The following is a 22,636-nucleotide window of genomic DNA, read 5'->3' as shown; positions in this document are numbered from 1 at the left end:
GTCTGGCTCCCTCTTCCGAGTCAGTCAAGATAGAGGACATACCATGCAGCAGGATTTCCAAGGACCAAAGGCAAACCCTAATCAGGGAAATTGGTTTATCAAATAACAGGATTCTCTTCTCCACTTCTACCATTCTCCCGTGGATATTTCACAGTTCATCAAAGTGAGCACCAGGGAGCTGGGATCATCGTCCAGAATATCATTCGCAATGGCAGCCATCATCTTGATGCCGACAGCACATGGAAGCGTATGCCTGCTCACCAGGAAAACAGCCACTGCCCGTCCCAACACGCTTGTAGCCCGTCCCCGCGGCTCGTTCCCTGTCCCCCCCCCCGTGCCCATTCCCCGTTCCCCTGCGCCCGCTCTCCGTCCCCCACACCCGTTCCCCGTCCCTCCATGCTCCTTCCCCACCTTGGCGGCTCTCCTCCCACTGCGCCCCCCCCCCCCCCCCTCCCCAGGCCTTCCCTGTCCTCCACTGCTTCGCCGTTCCCCACCCGCTCCACCCGGCAACACCTATCGTATTTTGTAGGAAGAATGAAGGGAGACAGAAAATTTTGGCATTTTAATGGGGTTGAGAACGGGGATGCAAAAATAAAAGTGTTTACGGCTGTTTGTGCAACAGCCTCAAAAGGTGGTAGTATAGGTTAGGAAAGCATAGGATTGGGCAGCACGGTGGCGCAGTGGTTAACACTGCTGTCTTACAGTGCCGAGGTCCCAGGTTCGATCCCGGCTCTGGGTCACTGTCCGTGTGGAGTTTACACATTCCGTGTTTGCGTGGGTTTTGCCCCACAACCCAAAAGATGTACAGAGCAGTTGGATTGGCCTGCTAAATTGTCCCTTAATTGGAAAAAATGAATTGGGTACTCTAAATTTTAAAAAAAAAAGTAAAGCATATAAGATAATGTGTTTGTAAATAAAGGCATCGAGTACAAAAGCAAGGAATTGTGCTGAACCTATATAACACTTGTTTAGTCCCAGCTGGAATATTGTGCCCAATTCTAGGTATTACATTTTAGGAAGGACATGAAGGCTTTAGAGAGTGCACAGAAAAGGTTCCTAGAATGGTTCCAGGAATTAGAAATTACACCTGTGTGAACAGACTGGAGAAGTTGTGTTATAAATTTGATGGAGATGTTAAAGTCATCATTGTTTTAAAATGATCAATAAAGAGAGGGGACAGGTGATTGGCAAAAGCGTCAGAGTCGACCTAAGAAAGTTTTTCTGCAAAACCGGTGGTTTGGATTTACAATTCATTACTTAACAAATTCAACAAAAGTTTTCAAAAGGGAATTGAATAACTACTTGGAAAAAAAGTGCAAGGGTATGAGAAAACAGTAGTGGAATGGGACTAATTGGCTATTTCTTTGAATGAGCTGATGCAGACTCAATGAGCCGAATAACGTCCTTTTGTTCTTTACTACCTACTATCCACTTCCACTTCTGCCTATGTTAACGTAATATGCAGGTAGGAGGAAGTAATGTTTTCACCCTTTTTGCCTGTAAACAATATACCTCAAAAACAAATGGACATAGAAACTAGGAGCAGGAGTAGGCCATTCAGCCCTTCGAACCTGCTCAGTATGATCATGGCTGATCCTTTATCTCAATGCCATCTTCCTGCTTTCTCTCCATACATCTTGATGCTATTAGAATCTTAAAAAATTATGTACCTGTTTCTTGAATACATTCATTGATTTGGCTTTCATAGCCTTCTGAGGTAGAGAATTCCACAGATTCACGACCCTTTGAGTGAAGACATCTTTCCTCATCTCAGTCCTAAATGGTCTACCCTGTATCATTTTTTTAAAAAAATTACAAACATATATCAAAACCAGTCACAGCGAATAAACACCCTGGGAAACATATGTCCCAACAATCAACTATACAGTCTGTACAGATTTTTCCCCTTTTTCACCCCCTCCTCCCCCGCAACGAACAGCCCCTCAAACACGGTCACAAACATCCCCCACCTTTCCTCAAAACCCCTGAACAGCCCCATAACTCGTACTTTATCTTCTCTAATCGCAGGAAATCGTACAGGTCACCCAATCAAGCCGCTATCCCCGGTGGCGATGCCGGCCACCACTCCAGCAAAATTCACTGCTGTGCAATCAGAGAGGCAAAGACCAAGAGATCAGTCTTCCTCCTCTCCACGAGCTCTGGCTTCTCTGAAACCCCAAGTATCACCACAAAAGAGTCTGGGTCCACCTCGTCCTCCACCATCCAAGACAAGACCGCCCACCCAGAATCTTCTCAATTTTTCGCAACCCCAAAATTCTCGCCCAAGCCATAAGCACCCTGTGCACCAGCTTAAACTGTTATCAGCCTCATCCTTGCAGAAGAGGAGGTCCCATTTACCCTATGCAGTGCCTCACTCCATACTCCCCAATTGATCTCCCCTCCCAACTCCGCTTCCGATTTCTCCTCGATCTTCACCACTCGCTCGCCTTCCTGGTCCCCCAGTCGCTTGTACATATCCCCAATTCTTCCCTCCCTTTCTATAGCTGCAGTCACTCCAGCAGGGTGTATCCTGGCAACCTAGGGAACTCTCTTCAGACGTTTTGCGCCATTTCCCTAACCTATAGATACCTGAACTCACTCCTCCTTGGGAGCTCTACCCTCTCCCTTAGTACCTCCAGACTGGCCGACCCTACCTCCAAATACAAATCCCTCACCTTGACCAGCCCCACTTCCCTCCACCTCCTGTATACACTATCCATCACCCCGGCTCAAACCCATGATTCTCGCACAGCGACGTTAGCACTGACATCCGTCCCACCCTAAAATGCCTCCTCAACTGATTTCATATCTTCACCGTGGACTGCACCACCTGAATATCTCCTCCGAGCCATTGGCAACGTTACCGTCACCATAGCCCTCAAACTAGACCCCTTACAAGATTCCTCCACCATCCTAACCTATTCTACCCCTTCTCCTTCCCACCACCACCGCACCTTGTCCACATTCGCCGCCTTCGCTATCTGAATCCTCAAATACGTCAACCTATCCCTCGCTCTACCCTGTATCTTGAGACTGTGTCCCCTGGTTCTAGATTTCCCAACCAGGAAAACATCCTCCATGTATCTGGTGTACAAGTAGACCCAGATCCCTTTGTACATACTCACTTCCCACTACATCACCCTTTAATATTTTTCCTTTCTGTTTTTCACACTGAAGTGTATAACTTCACAAGTGGGCAAGTTGTATTGTGTCTGCTATGTATTTGCCCACTCATTCAGCTTACCTAAATTACCTTGCACCTGCCTCACGACCCACAATTCCGCACAGTTTTGTCTGGGGTCAAACACTGATCCCTGCGGTACCCCATTAGTCACTGCCTACCACTTGGAAAAGCATTCCTACTCTCTGTTTCCTGCCTGTCAACTAATTCTCGATCCATGCCAATACATTATCCCCTATCTCATGAGCTTTAATTTTGCCCACTATCCTCTCATCAGGGACCTTATCCAAAAGCCTTCTGAAATACTTCAAATGTAGTACATTCACTGGTTTTCCCTTATCTATTCTACTAGTTACATACCCAAAAACCCTGGTAGATTTGTTGAGCATGATTTGTCTTTCATAAACCCATACTAGCTTTGTCCAATCCCATTCATGCATTCCAAATGGTCTGTTATCACGTGTTTTATAATAGACTCTAGCATCTTCCTCACTACTAATGTCAGGCTAACTGGACAAATTTCAACAAAACATGGTGCACTGATTAAGTGTGGCCTTGGGAGGAAATAATTTGTTTTTGGCGAAGATCCGGACTTAGAATTTCTTAAAGGGGAGAAAGACAAATTTTTAAGAATGCTGTTTTATTTAGAAGTTATTTGTTTTAAAATATTGTGGATTGTCTCACTTGCTGTGTTGCAATTTGCCACAACTGTTGAAATGTGAGCTGAAGTTTCAGAGCAGATTGCTGGATATGGATTAGCCTGAAGCTTCCTCAGTGAGATGGAAGCTCTCAATAAAAAGATTTTTCTTCAGCTTTGTAGCTACAGAGCATTGACCAGCCTGTAAAAATCTGAAGCTAAGAGACACATAATTGTAATCATGCACTCTGAGTGCCCTCTTCACTTGTTGGCAGAATGTGACTAGGGTGACCCATAAGTTCCATGTGTTAGAGCTTCAACGATTCATCATATTATTAATGACTAAGATGATGGGATAGAAAGCTACATACTTAAATTTGCCAATGACACAAAGATCAGTGGTATTGTAAGCAATACAAATGAAATGTAATACTGCAAGGAGATATTGATAGATTACTTGAGTAGGTAAAACTGTGGTCCATGGATTTCAGTCCAGGCAAATGTAAGGTTATCCACTCTGGACCTGATGAGGATAGAACAGAGTACTTTGTATATGGCCAAAAGCTAGAAACAGGAGAAGTCTGAAAAGCTTACGGGCCCAGATAACCGATCATTAAAATGTCACATGCAGGTACAAAAATGTTGTCATATTCTGTGTTCCAACCTCCCTTTCTTCATCTTGCTTCTCAATTAATCACTCTCCTTAGAATCCATCTTAATCAAGCTTTCTTTTATCTCTCTTACCGTCTCCTCCTTTGGCTGATTATGTCTGATTATGTCAGTATGAGGTATCCCATGGGTGTATTTTGTATTAATGGCAAAATATGAATAAAAGTTGCTGATAATTTAGAAGAGGAGCACCAAGGTCAAACAGTGCCAGATTAGATTATAAAATACCTCTGAAGAAGAACCAATGATTTTGCTAGAAGTCTGAGATTTCCATATAAACCTATATGTTCCTTGCTTCCAAAGGGAAGGCAATTCTTGAAGTGATCTGTGGTTTGACAAACATACAATATGGTAGCTTATTTCTTTTTATATTTCTATGTACATTAAGATAATGTATATTAATCCTGGGAAACAAAACTCTTCTATTTCAGGGACCCACTGTCAGCATCAAGTCAGCTTTAAAACAGTGCATTTCATTTGAGTTGATTCATGTGTGACTATTTCAGTTAAAAGTATAATTCTTCATTAAAAATGGTGCATTGTCTGAAGAATTTAGGGTATGTTTGTCATTATGGCAGCAACTCCCCAAAACGTCGACAACACCTTCAAATCTCTACCAACTAGAAGGAATAGGGCAACAAATGCAGGGGAACACCACGACCTGCAGGTTTTCATCAAAGTCAAATGCCACCCTGACTTGGAACTATATCGCCATTCTTTCACTATTTACGGGTCGAAATCCTGGAGTTCCCTTCATAACAGCACTGAGCTTACTCCTACATCATATAAACTGCAGCAGTCCAAGAAGACAACTCACACCCACCCAAGGGCAATTAGAGATGGGTAATAATTGCAAGCCTCGCAAGTGACATGCACATCACATGAATTAATTAAGAAAAAATGTCTCAATTCAGAATATGGTGCAGCAAAAAATGATTTGATCGCAAGTGAAACATTTAATTTTTTAAGCAGCTGGTGATGCAGTATGCTGAACAATGATGCTGAACATCATTGTTCCATAAGATTTTCTGTAGAACAGTTGTAAACCTTAAAATAGATGCAGATGCCGGATATCTGAATTTTAAAACTGAAATTAAACTGAATAAAACCTGAAATAAAGGTAAGTTCTAACCTTATTGGTTCATTCAAAACAACCTTAATTGAAGATGTCATTGATGTCATGATTTCACTCCAAAGAGTTATTATTTCTCATTTATGTTCTCGCTTCCTTTCTTTCCATCAGGAATGCAGTGATGGAGTAGCACATCCTGTCGCACTAACTGAACTCAAAACGTACAATGACAGTGAAATTGCAGTTGAGCTAACCAATGCATTGAGACGGTGAGTGGCGTTTTCATGAGATGAATCCTGATTTCAGAAAAATTAAGTCATGTAAACTGTTGTTCCTTGTCATAAGATCATCCTGTTGCTGATGAAATACTTTGTCACCATTATTCTCAGGAAACATTTCAGGTGCGCACGCAAATGTTTCCACACAATACACCAGAAAATTGGTCATGTTTAACTGTTAAAAATGCATTTTATCAAACAAGTTGAATTGTTAGAAACAGATCAAAGCAAAATATTGATTCGAAATAATATTTTCAATTTTATTGTTATTTCCATTAAATTTTTTCATCTACGGAGGAGAAATCACTGCAGCAATTTTGCTCCTCCAAGTGAGGTAATGTTCTCCAACAAACTCCTCCTGGAATTCTTTCCTACTTGCTTGAAACTGCATGAGAACTCCATTTAAATAATTTAACAAAAATAGGAAGCATCAGTTTGTGCAGCCAAACTGCCATAATGTGTCGATGTCTAAACTTGTGTTCCCTTAGCTCAATTTGACTGCAGTGCATTTGGATTTATTTGGTGTGTTACCTCTGTTTTAGGGTACAAATTGTTGCTGTTCTTAATATTGGGCAATAGAATGTATGCTTTCACCCCATGCCTTGAAAGGTATATTTGCTAAGCGTAGTAATATAATTTATTTTGCTAATTATGCCATATTACAAATGCAAATTAGGTTAATTAGAAAGACTTGGCCAATAACGTGATTGCTCAGAGAATACTGGCAGAAAATGGTCCAGTATTAGACATTATTACGATCCTGGACCACTCCCCAATTTATATTAGGAAACCAGATGAAACCCCAACAATTTCCTTTCATTTGTAAAATTGTGAGGAACAGAATACTTCGCCCCAGGAATGATTCCACATGCACATTGCAATATGATGAATTAAAACAAGTTTTATTATTACCACAGTTTTAAACTATCTTAAAACCGTGAAAGAAATAGTTTACACTTAACAGTTAAGCAACTCTGAACAATAAAATGAAACCTTGTTTACTACTAACTTGTATCTTATCTTCTTTACCTTCAATTAAACAAAGCCCATCACAGGTCAAAAGCCACTTATAAATTAAATTAGCGAATTAGCGGACAGAGATACTTGCTGTATAGAGATGTCTTGGAAAGACTGCTTGAAGAGAGATATCTTTTTGATTGGTTCGACTATTGCTTAACCTCACAACATTTGGCAAATGCTGCTGCTCAGTTCACAGCTTCTGGCAGAACTGACACTAAAACTCTCTGCCATAGACCTAGCCCCTCTCATTACTACATCATCTTTATCCTACTCAAATCTGATTACTTAAGTTTTACACACCATGTTTCTAATTATCTACTCCCCAGAAATCATAACTGAAACCCATTAATCTCTCCTTTTAAGCAAAAATAACGATGATCTCACTTCTGCAACATCTTAATTGTACTGTCTGTAACCACAGTGCTTGCCTGTCTTTTAAACCAGGATTTTAAGAAACATTACTGCACCCAATAGCACCCGATACATATAATCCAATATGTATATATTCATATATGCATTCATCACAATATGGATTTGAATTTAACTTAATGGTTCAATAATGCATTATTAATTTTCTTAACAGAACTAGATTATGATTTCAGTCTGCACATGTTGCTGTCTTTCTCAATAAATTTTCCTTTGCTGTTGATGACTAGTTTTAAATTCTTAAAGCAGTTTTTAACTCATTTAAAATAGTCTGATGCCAGTCAGGTGTCAGTAATGCCAGATTGCAGTAATGCTTGTATCATTTTTCAAGGTCTATGTGCAGAGCCAGCAAATTTTAAACTTCTTTAATTAAATAAGCAGTATGCAATATTTTAATTTCTGTTCATTTCTTATAGGTCAGTTTTTAGGTATTGTTTTAGAGAATGGTTAATAAATCAGCGATATGATGCGAATCCAGCTAATTACATGAATATTTAATATTTAATGTGGTTTAATGTTCCAAATGTAAGCTGGATTTGCATGATTGTTTTGAATGCTAAAGTAATTGAATTCAGTGAGTGTTCATGAGTTAGATTTGGTTGAGCCACATCCAATCTTATCAGAGAAATTGACTTGCTTTTGATCTGAGAGTATGCATTGTTTATTTTTGTTTAAAACTATCTCTAAAGTGCATGGGGAAGAAAATATTGTATGGGCAGGCAAGAAAAGGGGTAGATACTGTTCAGTTGCAAACAATAAAGATTGTTTGAAGTAATAGAACTGTTTGATTCGAAGGGCATTTCATTCCATAGGAAATTTTGAAATTTTCCAGAAAGGTTTCTCAGTGTGGTAGAGAGGGGGAATTGCCGCAAACTTTCCAATGCTCAGCACGACGAGGCCAGAAATACTATTCAACATTAATTTGTCCACTTAAGGAGGCCCCATGGGCTTCTCGCCACAATTGAAGGCTCGCCAGCCAATTCGCCTGGGCCACGCTTGCCAGCCCACCCGCTAAGAAGATCGAGCAGCATTTAAACAGCAGGCATGGCACCAAGATGACCTGCTCCCAAGATTCGGGGATGCAGACCTGTGGAGGCTCCTTAAAGTGGAGGCCAGAAATGATGTCCTGTTCCCCTGGACCTGAGGCATCCCGGCAGTGGCGGACACTCGGACATTCCTGCTGCCCGGACACCTTTTTGGGCTTTATCCGTGTTAAAGTTAGTATCGTTTTCCGCATGGGGAAATGGCATCCGTGAACTGCCGGATGCACCTGTGGGCTGTGGCCTGCGAGATGCCACACAGGTCCCCACTCAGGCCCTGGGATGATCCCGAAGTGTAAAAGTTTAGGACTGCAGTGACCTTGACGGCCACCGGGAGCAGGTGTCCTCCTCCTCCATGTGGTGCCACATCCGCAAGGACATGACATAGATGCTGTACTGTCTCATTGTTAAGGTGGAGCATCCTGCCGCACACGCTGTCCGTCATCTGTTTAAACGACCAGCGACGCCTGGACACCATGGGCCATTGAGTCCTCCCTCTCTGGGTCCCTCCCTGTCCTGATGGGTCGCCAAGTCGTCAGCTGGTGGAGTGGGGTCCGCACATGGGCTGCTGCCTCGAGCATCTGCAGACGCTGCTGCTGCCGGCGTCTGCCTGCCTGGCCTATCAGTAGCACCACGAGGGCCTATTCTACGGGATCCAAAATACCGTCCGTAGTGTTCAATATCTGTAAGGAATTGGGAGAGGGTGTATGACTGGCTCCCACACTGGGACCCACATACTCCCATTGATTCCCCTCTCCCCTTCCCCCACGCATTCCCGGTTTCGGCGTGCCCCCCATCAACGGTCCCCAGACTATGCACCCTAGACACTCGCAGATAAAGTAATCTCGACCGGGTGCAGGTCCCGTCCCTGTTGCACTCGCACACGTCCGGCTGTAGACATATTCCTGGAGCTGTGTCCCATCCCCTGGGTGTTAGGATGTTGGCTGCTGTGTGTGGGTGTTGCTTCCTGCAGTGCCCAGGCACGGTGGTGATGCATCGCGGTCTGATTGGGATGCTAGGCAATAATTCCCACATGCTACATGGCCCGTCCACCGACGAGAATCCACTTGGATTGTGTGGTGCTCAGTTAACCACAATTGCGAATCCCCTATTAGCCATAGCCTTCAGCCACACGGCCAGAGGCCTCGGCAATCGGTAGGGGTTATGGGTGGTCGGTGGGGCAGACGCGCAAGGACAAGGGTTGCCCCAGGAACGGGTGCACATGATCCAGGGGTTGGCATGAAGGTGCCACGCTCGGTTGCCTCCACCTTCGCATAGCGGTCACCCCTACGGAGGCTGCCCCCCCACCCCTGGCCGAGGGTCCCCAGCATGCCCAGCGGTACGCCCAGCATCCGCGGGCTCTTTGCCTTCACCTCCTTGGTTCTCCACAGAAGCCCTTCCACCAGGAGTACTAATCGGCGCCAGCCTGACCACTTGAATCACATGAGGCCGTAGGATATGGGGTCGCTCTGATTAATTGTATGGAAATAGGGCTTCAGTGGTAAGAATTAGATTCTCGCTACGCTACAGCAGGATACCAATTTTGCCTACGGGAACGGGCTGTTTGCATTGAGGCCAGAGAATCGCGCCCACTGTCTCTGAGAAATGCTATGTTTGAAATTATTGCTGGAAGTAGTTATAGAAAGGAATTTGATTCCGGAAAATACTAATAGAAATGACCGTGATATTTCAATCCTCAAATATATAAATTGTGCCAAGGACTGTTTGGTACATAGGAAAGGGGTGAAGTATGGAGGCGACGGCCTACGGCCATATTAGTCTGAAAACGCCCGATCTCATCTGATCTCGGAAGCTAAGCAGACTCCGGCCTGGTTAGTACACGTGCGGCACAGTGGTTAGCACTGCTGAGTCACAGCTCCAGGCCTCGGGTGACTGTCTGTGTGGAGTTTCCACTTTCTCCCCGTGTTTACGTGGGTTTTGTCCGGGTGCTCCGGTTTCCTCCCACTGTCCAAAGATGTGTAGGTTTGGTGGATTGGCCACTAAATTACCCTTTTGTGTCCAAAAAGGTTAGGTGGGTTACGGGCACAGGATGTTTTTTCAAGGGTCGGTGTCGACTCGATGGGCCAAATGGCCTCCTTCCACACTGTAAAGTCTATGAGATTACCAATATAGTTAAGGGATTGAAATCAAATAAAAATAAACTAAATGAAGATATCATATTTGAGATATTGGGGCATGAGGAGTTAATGTAAGTCACGTAGGAAGGGCCAGGGAGCAGCAGGATTCAATGTGGGATGTGATTCATACAGCACGATTTTGGAGGAGCAGAAATTGATCGAGGCTGGCAGATGAAAATCAATGTCAAGTAAATAATACAATCGAGAACCATTGAACATTCAGAGGGGAATTGAAAATGCAAATAAGATAAGCCAAGAGATATTCTGAAGAGACCAGCAGATAACATAACCGTGGATCCAAAAATCTTCCATTGGCATATAAATGGTTATACGGTAATAAATGAGGTCATGTTGCAGCTGTACAAAACTCTATGTGGCCGCATTTGGAGTATTGCGTGCAGTCTGTTCGCCGCATTATAGGAAGGATGTGGAAGTATTGGAAAGGGTGCCGAAGAGATTTACCAGGATGTTGCCTGGTATGGAGGGAAGATCTTATGAGGAAAGGCTGAGGGACTTGAGGCTGTTTTTGTTATAGACAGAAGAAGATTAAGAGGTGACTTAATAGAGGCATACAAGATGATCAGAGGATTAGATAGGGTGGACAGTGAGAGCCTTTTTCCTCGGATGATGATGGCTAGCACGAGGGGACATAGCTTTAAATTAAGAGGAGATAGATATAGGACAGATGTCAGAGGTAGGTTCTTTTGCTCAGAGAGTAGTAAGGGCGTGGAATGCCCTGCCTGCAACAGTAGTGGACTAGCGAATATTAAGGGCATTTAAATAGTCATTGGATAAATATATGGATGATAATGGAATACTGTGGATGGGTTTTAGATTGGTTTCACAGGTCGGCATAACATCGAGGGCTGAAGGGCCTGTACTGCGCTGTAATGTTCTGTGTTCTAAAGGGAGCAATGGGGCCCATTGGAGATTTACACATAGCTCAGATATTAAATGAATACTTTGCATCTGTCTTTACTGAGAAAGAAGATTCTGCATAGCTCATGGAAAGAGAGGAGGTTATCAAGACACTTGAAGGTCTTAAAATTGCAGAGGACGTATTGGATAGGTTATCTGTACTCAAAGGTTGATACAGCACGAGAAACAGATGTGATGCATCCTAGGATACTGAGGGAAGTGAGAGTGGAAATTTGCAAAGGCATTAGCCCTAATTTTCCAATCTTCCTTAGACTTGGGTGGTACCCTTCTTCAAAAGAGGGTGCAAAGACAAGCCCAGCAACTACAGGCCAGTCAGATTAACTCCAGGTGGTGGAGAAGCTTCTAAAAACGATAATTCGGGACAAACTTAATAGCCAGTTCAGCAAATGCTGGATAATGAAATCCAGCACGGATTAGTTGAAGACCATATCATGTTCAACTTGTTTGAATTTTTTTGGCTAAGTACAACTACAAAATTGACACGAACCAACAATGTGGAAAATTGCCTAGGTATGTCCTGCCCCACAAAAAGCTGGACAAAGCAAACCTGGCATATTACTGCCTCATCAGTCTACTCTCTATCATTAGCAAAGTGATGGAAGAGCTCCTCAACAGCACTGTCAAGTGGCACTTGTTGAACAATTACCTGCTCACTGCACTCAGTTTGTGTTTTACCAAGGCCACTCAGCACCTGACGTTAAGACAGCCTTGGTCCAAACATTGAGAAAATAACTGAACTCCAGAGTTGAAAATGTCTGCCCTTGACTTCAAGGCAGCAGTTGATCAAGTGTGGCATAAAGGAGGCCTAGCAAAACTGAAGTCACTAAGAATCAAGTGGAAGACTCCACTGGTTGGAGTCATACCTAGGACGAAGGAAGATGGTTGTGGTTGTTGGAGATCAATCATCTCAATTCCAGGACATCATTGCAGGAGATCCTCAGAATAGTGTTCTGATTCAAACCATCTTCAGCTGCTTCATCAGTGGCCTTTCTTCATCATAAGCTCAGATGTATGAATGTTTACTGATGATTGTACAATGATCAACAGTATTTGCAATAACTCAGATACTGAAGCATTCGATGTTCATATGTAGCAAGACCTAACTGCATTCAGGCTTGAGCTAATAAGTGGCGAGTAACATTCGTGCCACACAAGTGGCAGGCAATGACTATCTAAGTCATCTATCTGAGAGAATCTAAACATCTCTCTTTGACATTCAATGGCATTACAACCGTTGAATCCTCCCCCCTTCCCCAAATCAACATCCTGGAAGTTGGGGGGGAGGGGGGGGTACTATTGTCCAGAAACTGAATTAGACCAGCCATGCAGAGCAGCAAGAGCACGTCAGAGGCCATGAATTCTACTGCGTGTAACTTTCATCCTGACACCCCAAAGCTTGTCGACCATCTACACGTCAGGCCTGTGATGGAATCCTGTGCACTTACCTAGACGGGAATAGTTCTGTAAATACTTCAGAAGCTCGACACCATCCAGATCAAAGCAATCGCTTTATTGGTACCTCATCCACCACTGTAAATATTTACTTGTGTATGTACACATCCAGGTCTCCCTGTTGCATCATGTACTGCAACAACACACGAAGGCTTCTTTGACACCTTCCAAACCTACAACCTCTTATCTTCGAAGTACAAGGGTAGTAGACGCATAGGGACACCAATACCCGCAAGTTCCTTTCCACATCATACACCATCCTGACTTGCAACTATATCACTGTTGCTTTATCAAAATCCTAGACCTTCCTAAGAGCACTGCCCCTGAGTCGTGCCCCTGTTCAAAAAAGGGAATAGGGATAACCCTGGGAATTACAGGCCAGTTAGTCTTACTTCGGTGGTAGGCAAAGTAATGGAAAGGGTACTGAGGGATAGGATTTCTGAGCATCTGGAAAGGCATTGCTTGATTAGGGATAGTCAGCACGGATTTGTGAGGGGTAGGTCTTGCCTTACAAGTCTTATTGACTTCTTTGAGGAGGTGACCAAGCATGTGGATAAAGGTAAAGCAGTGGATGTAGTTTACTTACATGGATTTTAGTAAGGCATTTGATAAGGTTCCCCATGGTAGGCTTATGCAGAAAGTAAGGAGGCATGGGATAGTGGGAAATTTGGCCAGTTGGATAACAAACTGGCTAACTGATAGAAGACAGAGAGTGCTGGTGGATGGCAAATATTCAGCCTGGAGCCCAGTTATCAGTGGCGTACCGCAGGGATCAGTTCTGGGTCCTCTGCTGTTTGTGATTTTCATTAACGACTTGGATGAGGGAGTTGAAGGGTGGGTCAGTAAATTTGCAGATGATACGAAGATTGGTGGAGTTGTGGATAGTGAGGAGGGCTGTTGTCGGCTTCAAAGAGACATAGATAGAATGCAGAGCTGGGCTGAGAAGTGGCAGATGGAGTTTAACCCTGACAAGTGTGAGGTTGTCCATTTTGGAAGGACAAATATGAATGTGGAATACAGGGTTAATGGTAGGGTTCTTGGCAATGTGGAGGAGCAGAGAGATCTTGGGGTCTATGTTCATAGATCTTTGAAAGTTGCCACTCAAGTGGATAGAGCTGTGAAGAAGGCCTATGGTGTGCTAGCGTTCATTAGCAGAGGGATTGAATTTAAGAGCCGTGAGGTGATGATGCAGCTGTACAAAACCTTGGTCAGGCCACATTTGGAGTACTGTGTGCAGTTCTGGTCGCCTCATTTTAGGAAGGATGTGGAAGCTTTGGAAAAGGTGCAAAGGAGATTTACCAGGATGTTGCCTGGAATGGAGAGTAGGTCATACGAGGAAAGGTTGAGGGTGCTAGGCCTTTTCTCAATAGAACGGAGAAGGATGAGGGGCGACTTGATAGAGGTTTATAAGATGATTAGGGGAATAGATAGAGTAGACAGTCAGAGACTTTTTCCCCGGGTGGAACACACCATTACAAGGGGACATAAATTTAAGATAAATGGTGGAAGATATAGAGGGGATGTCAGAGGTAGGTTCTTTACCCAGAGAGTAGTTGGGGGCATGGAATGCACTGCCTGTGGAAGTAGTTGAGTCGGAAAAGTTTGGGACCTTCAAGCGGCTATTGGATAGGTACATGGATTAGGGTAGAATAATGGAGTGTAGGTTAACTTCTTAAGGGCAGCACGGTAGCATTGTGGCTAGCACAATTGCTTCACAGCTCCAGGGTCCCAAGTTCGATTTCGACTTGGGTCGCTGTCTGTGTGGAGTCTGCACATCCTCCCCGTGACTGCGTGGGTTTCCTCCGGGTACTCCGGTTTCCTCCCACAGTCCAAAGATGTGCAGGTTGGGTAGATTGGCCATGAAAAATTGTCCAAAATTCTATTATTAACCTAGGACAAAAGTTCGGCGGAACATCGTGGGCCGAAGGGCCTGTTCTGTGCTGTATTTCTCTATCTCTATCTCTATCACTGTGGGTGTGCCTTTATCACAGGGACAGCAACAGTTCAAAAACCCGATTCTCCACCAACTTCTCAGGGACAATTAGAAGTGGGCGGCTGGCCTAGCCAGCGTGCCCACATCCTGTGAACTAATATTTTTTTTAAAAGCACGTTGTTCATCAACTATTCTCCTACCAACCTTTGACTCCAATTTATTTGGTCTGGATCCATTGTTGCCTTCTTGAAGTTGAGCTATCCAATAATTCCCACTCCTCAGCCCTTTTTCAATAGCCCTGAAACCTTTTTTCTTTTTAAGCATTTATCCTATTTGATTTTGAAAAGTATTGTTGAATTTGAGTCATAACTTTCTAGGTAAAAGTAAGTTTCCTCATTTCAACTCGAGTACTTCTGCTAATTACCTTAAATCTGTTTCCTTTGATTGTTAATAATTCTGTTGCTGGAAACAGTTTCTTCTTTACTTCACCAAAACTCTTCAAGATTTCGACTACCTCCACCAAATTTGCCTTTAATTTTCTATGCTCTGGAGGGAAAAATCCAATGCCTCAACTGTCCACATAACTGAAGTCTTTCATCCCTGATACCATTAATCTGTTTTGTGCCCTCTCTAAAATGCTTTCTGAAATTGTGGTGCCCAAAATTGGTCACAATACTCTAGCTGCGGCCTACTCAATTCTTCCAAAGATTTAGCATAAATTCCTTGTTTTTGTACTCTGCTCCTATTTATAAAGCCAAGGATGCCATATGTCTTTCAACAGCTTTCTCAACTTATCTTTCAAAAACTTGTGTATGTACACCTCCAGGTCTCCCTGTTGCATCGCCATGAAAATTATACCATTTTGTTGATATTGGCCCTCCTCATTCATCGTACCAAAATGAATCACTTCATAGATCTCTGTGCTAGATTTTATACCATTTCACCACTGTGTCTAAGTCTTGTAGGTTTGTTACTAACCTCGTCACTGTCAACCACATTGCCGTGTTTCATGTCATCTACTAATTTGGAAAATATCGTAGAATTTGCAGTGCAGAAGGAGGTCATTCGGCTGATCGAGTCTGCACCGGCCCTACAGAAAGAGCGCGCTACCTAAGCCCACACCTCCATCTATCCCTGTAACCCAGTAACCCCACCTAAACATTTTGGATACTGAGGGCAATTTATCATGGCCAATCTGCCTAAACTGCACATGTTTAGACTGGGGAAAAAACCGGAGCACCGGAGGAAACCCAGGCAGACACGGGAAGAAAGTGCAAACCCTGCGCAGACAGCGACACCAGCCGGGAATCGAGCCTGGGACCCTGGAGCTGTGAAGCAACTGTGCTAACCCCGGTGCTGCTGTGCCCCCCCCCCCCCCCCATATGCTCTGTATACACAAATCCAATATTTATCGAAAATAGCAATGGTCTCAACACTGACCTGAAAGCACGTCTCTCCCACCTGAAAAACAGCTGTTCACCATGACTCTGATTTCCGTTGCATTGCAAATTTGGTATCAGTTCATTTACTGCTTTAATGTCACAGGTTTCCATTTTGTTAACGAGTCTTAAAATGTACTACCGTATCAAATACCCTTTGCATCAACTATACAACCATCGTCATTACTTCAATTAATTCAGTTGTTAGTCAGGTACCATTTGCCTAGAACAAATTTTGCTGACTTTCATTTATTAGCAGCCCAAAGACAATAGCTTTGGTCTTTCCAATATTTGTTGTGACTCAAATCAAATTTTTTTTTGGCATTTCCAGTTTTAACAATTTAACAATTAGACATATAAAAAACATAGGGCGAGATTCTCCGCAAATGCGGAGAGTCGTAAAGGCTGCCGTGAAACTGGCCGTGTTTCACGGCAGCCTTCACGCCTGTTCCCGGGACCCGATTCTACCCCCACATCGGGGCTAGGAGCGGGACCCCGGGAATCATGGCGTCGCGGCCTTCACGACCGTCATTAAGGCCGCGCGCCAAGATGACACGCGGCCAGCTCCAACCCGCGCATGCGCGGGTGACGTCATCACGCCATTGACTGAACCCGCGCATGCGCGGTTCCGCATTACTCCATCGCCGCCCGACAAGATGTGGCGGCTTGATCTTGTCGGGCGGCGGAGGGGAAATAGTGCGTCCCTTTTGGACGCAGGCCCGACGATCGGTGGGCACCAATCGCGGGCCTGTCCCCTCCCGAGCACAACGGTGGCTCTCCCGCCCCAAACGGGCCTCTGGATGCCCCAAATGGGCATCCAGCACACGTTTTTACGACGGCAGCGAGCAGGTGTGTTTGCTGCCGTGAGAAAACGGGCGTAAAGGCCCGGCCGCTCGGCCCATCAGCCGCGGAAAATCGCCGCTCGCTGTAAAAAATGGCGAGCGGCGATTCGTGACGTGGGTAGGGGGGGGGGGGAGAATAGCAGGAGGGCGTGAAAAATGTCGGGAGGCCCTCCCGCTATTCTCCCAACCGGCGTGGGCAGCGGAGAATCGCGCCCATAATATTTAAAGAATAAGACATTCATTATTATGTACAATTTTACATGTGCCCCTTATATCAGCCCTCCCCCTTTACTTGCTACCCATCTCCCCTGTTGATAGTTGGGCTCCATCCTGGCCCAATTTTCGCCATGGGAGTTGCATTGTTTCCTTCATTTTGTGATTTTTGCTGTTACCCCTTTGGCTTCACTGGGGGGGGGCTCTCTGCTCACTCTCTCTTACCAACCATTCCCCCACCGCTCAGCTATGCCCCTTCCTGTTATTTCCCTGGGTTCCTTCCTTGCCTCCCCCTTGTCCCTCTGCTCTGCAATTTTGTCTGCCCTCATAGGTTCTCCCTCCCCCTTTCTTCCGAATCACTATTGGCTTCAAACAGCTCTTGGAACAGGCTGACGAATAGTCCCGACGCTTTATGGAAGCCCTTGTCCGACCCTCGGATGGTGTATTTAATCTTCTCCGGGTGGAGAAATTCCAAAAGGTCTGCCAGCCAGTCAGCAGCTGAGGGTGAGCTGCTCATTGGCAGCTGAGCAGGATTCCCAGATTAAGGGAGCACAAACAAACGCATCGGCCCCCTTCCCCATATGGAGTTCTAGCTGGTCCGACACCTTGAAGACTGCCACTCTCTCGCACGGCTCCACCCTACCCCCTGCAACCTTGGATATCACCCCGAAGAAGGCTGTCCGGAATCCAACAAGCCTGGGGCAGGCCCAGAACATGTAGACGTGGTTGGCCGTGCCTCCCTGTCACCATTCACATTTATTCTCCACCTCTGGGAATAACCTGTTCATTTGGATTCTGGTGCACCACTTTAAACTGCATGAGGCTTAACCTTGCGCAAGAGGAGGTGGAGTTTCCCTACTGTTACGCGTCAGGGTTTAGAGAACACCAAAGTTTATCATGGAATTCACCTGACGCACGACTTTTAAGATTGTGGTTATGGGGAGCACAAGGGCTATTCTATAGATGTGATGCAACAGAGATCTAAAGCACTTTTAAAACAAAACCATGTTTATTTATGAATCCAGTTAACACTTTATAAACCCACAGTAAACATCTTAACAACTAGCAAAACCACAGATTCCCACAGATACAATATTCTATAAGTAACCCGTCATAACTTTCCTAACAACATCCATAAGAGCAAAAGACCCTATTTACAGAAAGCCAGCAGGTTTAAATTTTTCTACAGAAACAGGTATTACTTTGAAATCCTCAAATGATCTGGATACAGTCTTTACATCGCAGAGAGAGAACAATGCATCTTGCTGTGACTTCAGCTTCTTCCTCCTCCAAAACAAACCTAAAATACACAGACCCACACCAGCTTTTTTTGCTCAGTGAAAGTAAAAGCAGAGGTACAGCTCAGCTCCACCCACACACTGACATCACTGCAGATATGTGATAAACACCAATTTCTTAAAGGTACATCCATTACAGCTATTTGATAAACATCCATTTCTTAAATATACTTTCACATGACACTACTTAGTGCCTTTAGCCAGAGACCCTGCCCTACTTCCGTCCCAAGTTTGCCCTCCCATTTCTCACTTGCCCCGTCTAATGGTGTTCTTGCCCTTTCCAAAAGTCGTCCGTACATGCCCCCACAGTTCCCTTCTCCCTACTGTCCACGTCCAGCAGTTCCTCCACAAATGTGTCTCTCGGGGCCCTAGGGCACCTCGTCATCACCTTGCGGAAAAATATATAATCGCCTATGACCTGTGATGTTTTCTGGCAGAAGACCTTATCGGCCAGGAGGTCTGTGTCCAACCTCCATGCGGAGCATTGGGTGCGGCATGTCTCCAACCTCATATCCATGTAATGTGGAGCATGGTTGGAGATGACTATCTCGGAGTATTCGGTTCTGACTATTTCTGGAAGCACCGATTTCCTCACTGCAAAGAAGTCGATTTGCTTGTTTACCTTTTGCACCGGTGAAAAGAGCAAGAATTCCTTCTCACCAGGGTGTAGGAACTATTATGGGTCTACAGCCCCTATCTGTTCCATGAATGCTCCCAATTCTCTAGCCATGCCTGTCTTTTTCCACGTTCTGGGGTTTGATTGATCTGTCAATGGGGCCTGTACACAGTTAAAGTCTCCCCCCGCACCCCCAATGATCAGTCGGTGTGTGTTGTGTTGCTCCTTATGCTTTCCCTTAATTTGCTCTGTTTTAATTACCTTTGCTCGAGAGTCGCCAGGTATCTTTCTGATACCACCACAGGGTTTAAAGCCAAGTACTGATCAATAACTCAATACACCAGTTAGTAAGTTTGAAATCAATACACATTTATTATACACACAGTCAATTACTACTCATGCATAAACTCTTATTTGCTAAACTACAACTGCTACTAAAACCTATACTTAGCTTCGAGTGGCCCACCCAGTCAGAGGAACAATGGCCGTTGTCCGGTTCTGATGCTGCTGGCTTCGAACTTCGTACGGAATAGTAGCTCGGAGCGTCTATCTCGTAGCGTGCGTTGACCTTAGACTTACTTGGCTGGTGCTTGGCGGGCCTCTCGGTGCTGAGAGCCAAAACCAACGTGAGAGTTCTTCCAAGAGCTTCCAAGAGAGCGAACTGAACTTGGGGACGCTATCTTATAGTCCCCAGGGGTTTCGCGCCCTTCTGGGCGGACCCCGGACTTGGTGACAATTAATTGGACCATGTCCCAATCGTTCCTATTGATTTTCTCCAATACCGGAGTTGTTCCCTGATCGTTGGGCGGGCCCTATGTGGCCGTTGGCCTTCCTTTGTTTTGGCTCCCACTGGTGCTGGGGAGTCTGTCCTGGTCTCGATTGTTTCAATGTTTCTTTTTGACCCTGGAGATAGCTCATTAATATGTTAATGACTATTGGTTTCAGTTCTGTCTGGGTTCTGCAAATCTTAATACACAGGAAACCTTGCACCTGCTTTTTTTCTCTGGTGTTGTCCAACTTTCCCTGCACTCCTTGCGAGTGCCCATTTTGAATCGGGACATAGCCACCCCAGGTGGCTACAGTTGATGTTGGGGATTTCTGCCATGGTCTTCTTTATGAAATCCGTGTCGTCCCAGTTGGGAGCAAACAAGTTTACCAGGACTACTGGTCCGTCTAGGACACTGCTGACCATGACGTACTGTCCCCCTGGATCCGTAACCTTCCTTGTCAACATAACCACCGTCCTCTTGCTAATCAGATAGCTACCCCTAGCCCACATCCCGTAACATGAATGCTGCGTCTGTCCCACCCAGCCCTTCCTTACCCTCTGTTGGTGAATCTCCCTCAAATGCGTCTCTTGGAGGAAGACTATGTTGGCTTTCAAACTCAGATGTACGAAGACTCTTTTCACTGGGCCGTTATGCCCCTGACATTCCAGGTGATAATCCTGGTGGGAGAGTTTTTGTGCCCCCCCCCCCCCCCCCCCCCCCCCCCCCCCCCCCCGCTTCCTGCGGGATGAAGCATACTTATCTGTAGACACGCCCCTACACTCCAGGATTTCAGTTTGTTGGGGAGCCGTCCAAAATGGCCACGGTCACCGTTTTCACCATGAGGCCGGGCCCCTGCGCTCCGGGGTTTCTCTTTGTCCAGGAGGCACCCATCATGGCTGCCAACTGTGTGTACGTCATCTGGGCGCACCCCTGCACTCCAAGGTTTCCCTTTGTTTAAGGACCCACCAAAGTGGCTGCTTGCGGCACCATCTTGTTCCCTCAACCTGGACCTGACCTGCTGAAGCCAATCTGAAAATCAAACCTTTCATATCCTTGTAATTCCCTTGTGTTCCCCTTCCCCCCCCCCTCACCACCACCCGCTTTCTCCTCTTCCCCCCACCCCGTGACCCCTTTCCTTATTTCCCCCCTTGCACTCCCCATTCCTGCCCCTTTGTTCCCCCGCCCCCCCCCCCCAGCCAAATGCTCCCTCCCTGCCGCAGCCCCCTTGTTCTCTTACTTCCTCTGCTAGCTATCTCCGCTGATGTGGTGGCCACTCTCCCGGGGCTGATCTTATCTCTTTTCTATGCATGCTAGATTGCTGTTGCCTATTCACCCTCTTCTGCAATCCGCTGCCCTTGCCCTTTCCTGTGTTTTTAACACTTCTGTTCACAGTGAGGCAATACTGTCCTGCGCAAACATGGTATAGGTCCATCATTGTTATTTTTCTTTTTCCTTTTCTCCCCCCTCTGTTTCGCCATCAGCACTGTCTCGCCTACCTCTTGTCTAGGCCGTTCGCTCACATGAACTCGTCCGCCTCCGCCATTGTATTGAAATAATGTTCTTTATTTTGGAACATGACCCCAGAGCCTGGCTGGAAACAACATTCCAAACTTAACTTCACTCTTGAACAGGGCCAATTTCGCCTGGTTGTATTCGACCCTGCCAGGTCTGTCCCAATGTCCTGGTAGAACCGGATCCTGTGTCTTTCCGACTTGCTCACCTTTGGCTGCCGAGCCAAACACAGTATCCTCTCCTGGTCCTGATACCGATGCACTTTGGCATTTATTGCCCTCGGCTGCTCCCTGCTTTGGGCTTCGGTTGGAGCGAGCTGTTGCGGTTTGAGGAAGCTACCCTCTTGACCAGGTTGCCTAGCGTCTGGGCCACATCGTCCATCGGGTCCCTGCCCTCAATCCCTTCTGGCAGGCCCACGTTCCGTATATTCTGGCACTGGGACTGGTTCTCCTAGTCCTCGACCTTCCTGTTTCGGCTCCCCTGGGATATCACCAACCTTTTAATTTCAGCCTCCAGATCAACAATCCTGTCGCTTAGGTCCGTCAACTCCTTCTCAAGTTCCTGGATCGTCTTCCCTTGAGCTTCCAGCTTCTTCCCCAGACTGTTGATCGCCGTCCGCATGACAGCCACGCCTCTGTCACAGCCACCATGACTGCCACCTGGATCTCCACCTTTATTGCCCCTCTCATCACCAACAGTTACTTTACCTGAATGCTTGTAGCATTTGTAACAAAGTAGATGAACTAATGGCACAGATCATCGTGAATGATTATGATGTGGTAGGCATCACAGAGACATGGCTGCAGGGTGTTCAGGACTGGCAGTTAAACATCCAAGGATATACAACCTATCGAAAAGACAGGGAGGTGGGCCGAGGGGGTGGGGTTGCCTTGTTAGTTAAGAACAAAATTAAATCTATGGCACTAAACGACATAGGGTTGGATGATGTGGAGTCTGTGTGGGTAGAATTGAGGAACCACAAAGGCAAAAAAACCACAATGGGAGTTATGTACAGACCTCCTAACAGTGGTCAGGACCAGGGGCGCAACATGTACCGGGAAATAGAAAAGGCATGTCAGAAAGGCAAGGTCACGGTGATCATGGGGGACTTCAATATGCAGGTGGATTGGATAAATAACGTAGCCAGTGGATCCAAAGAAA

The 22,636-nt window shown here is 45.5% G+C and overlaps 1 protein-coding gene across 1 annotated transcript in view; it reads left to right on the top strand.

Moving 5' to 3' along the window:
- The window catches only part of LOC119970453 (colorectal mutant cancer protein-like), a 306,036-nt gene that overhangs the window by 269,663 nt on the left and 13,737 nt on the right, over positions 1-22,636 (top strand). Inside the window, 1 exon segment of the mRNA XM_038805079.1 lies at positions 5,731-5,828. Within this exon segment, the coding sequence (XP_038661007.1) occupies positions 5,731-5,828 (98 nt within the window).

The sequence above is a fragment of the Scyliorhinus canicula genome, chromosome 8 (assembly GCF_902713615.1).
Source record: "Scyliorhinus canicula chromosome 8, sScyCan1.1, whole genome shotgun sequence".
Taxonomy (NCBI): Eukaryota; Metazoa; Chordata; class Chondrichthyes; order Carcharhiniformes; family Scyliorhinidae; genus Scyliorhinus; species Scyliorhinus canicula.
Note: the sequence above shows the minus strand (reverse complement) of the source record. Positions and strands in the feature narration are given on the sequence as shown.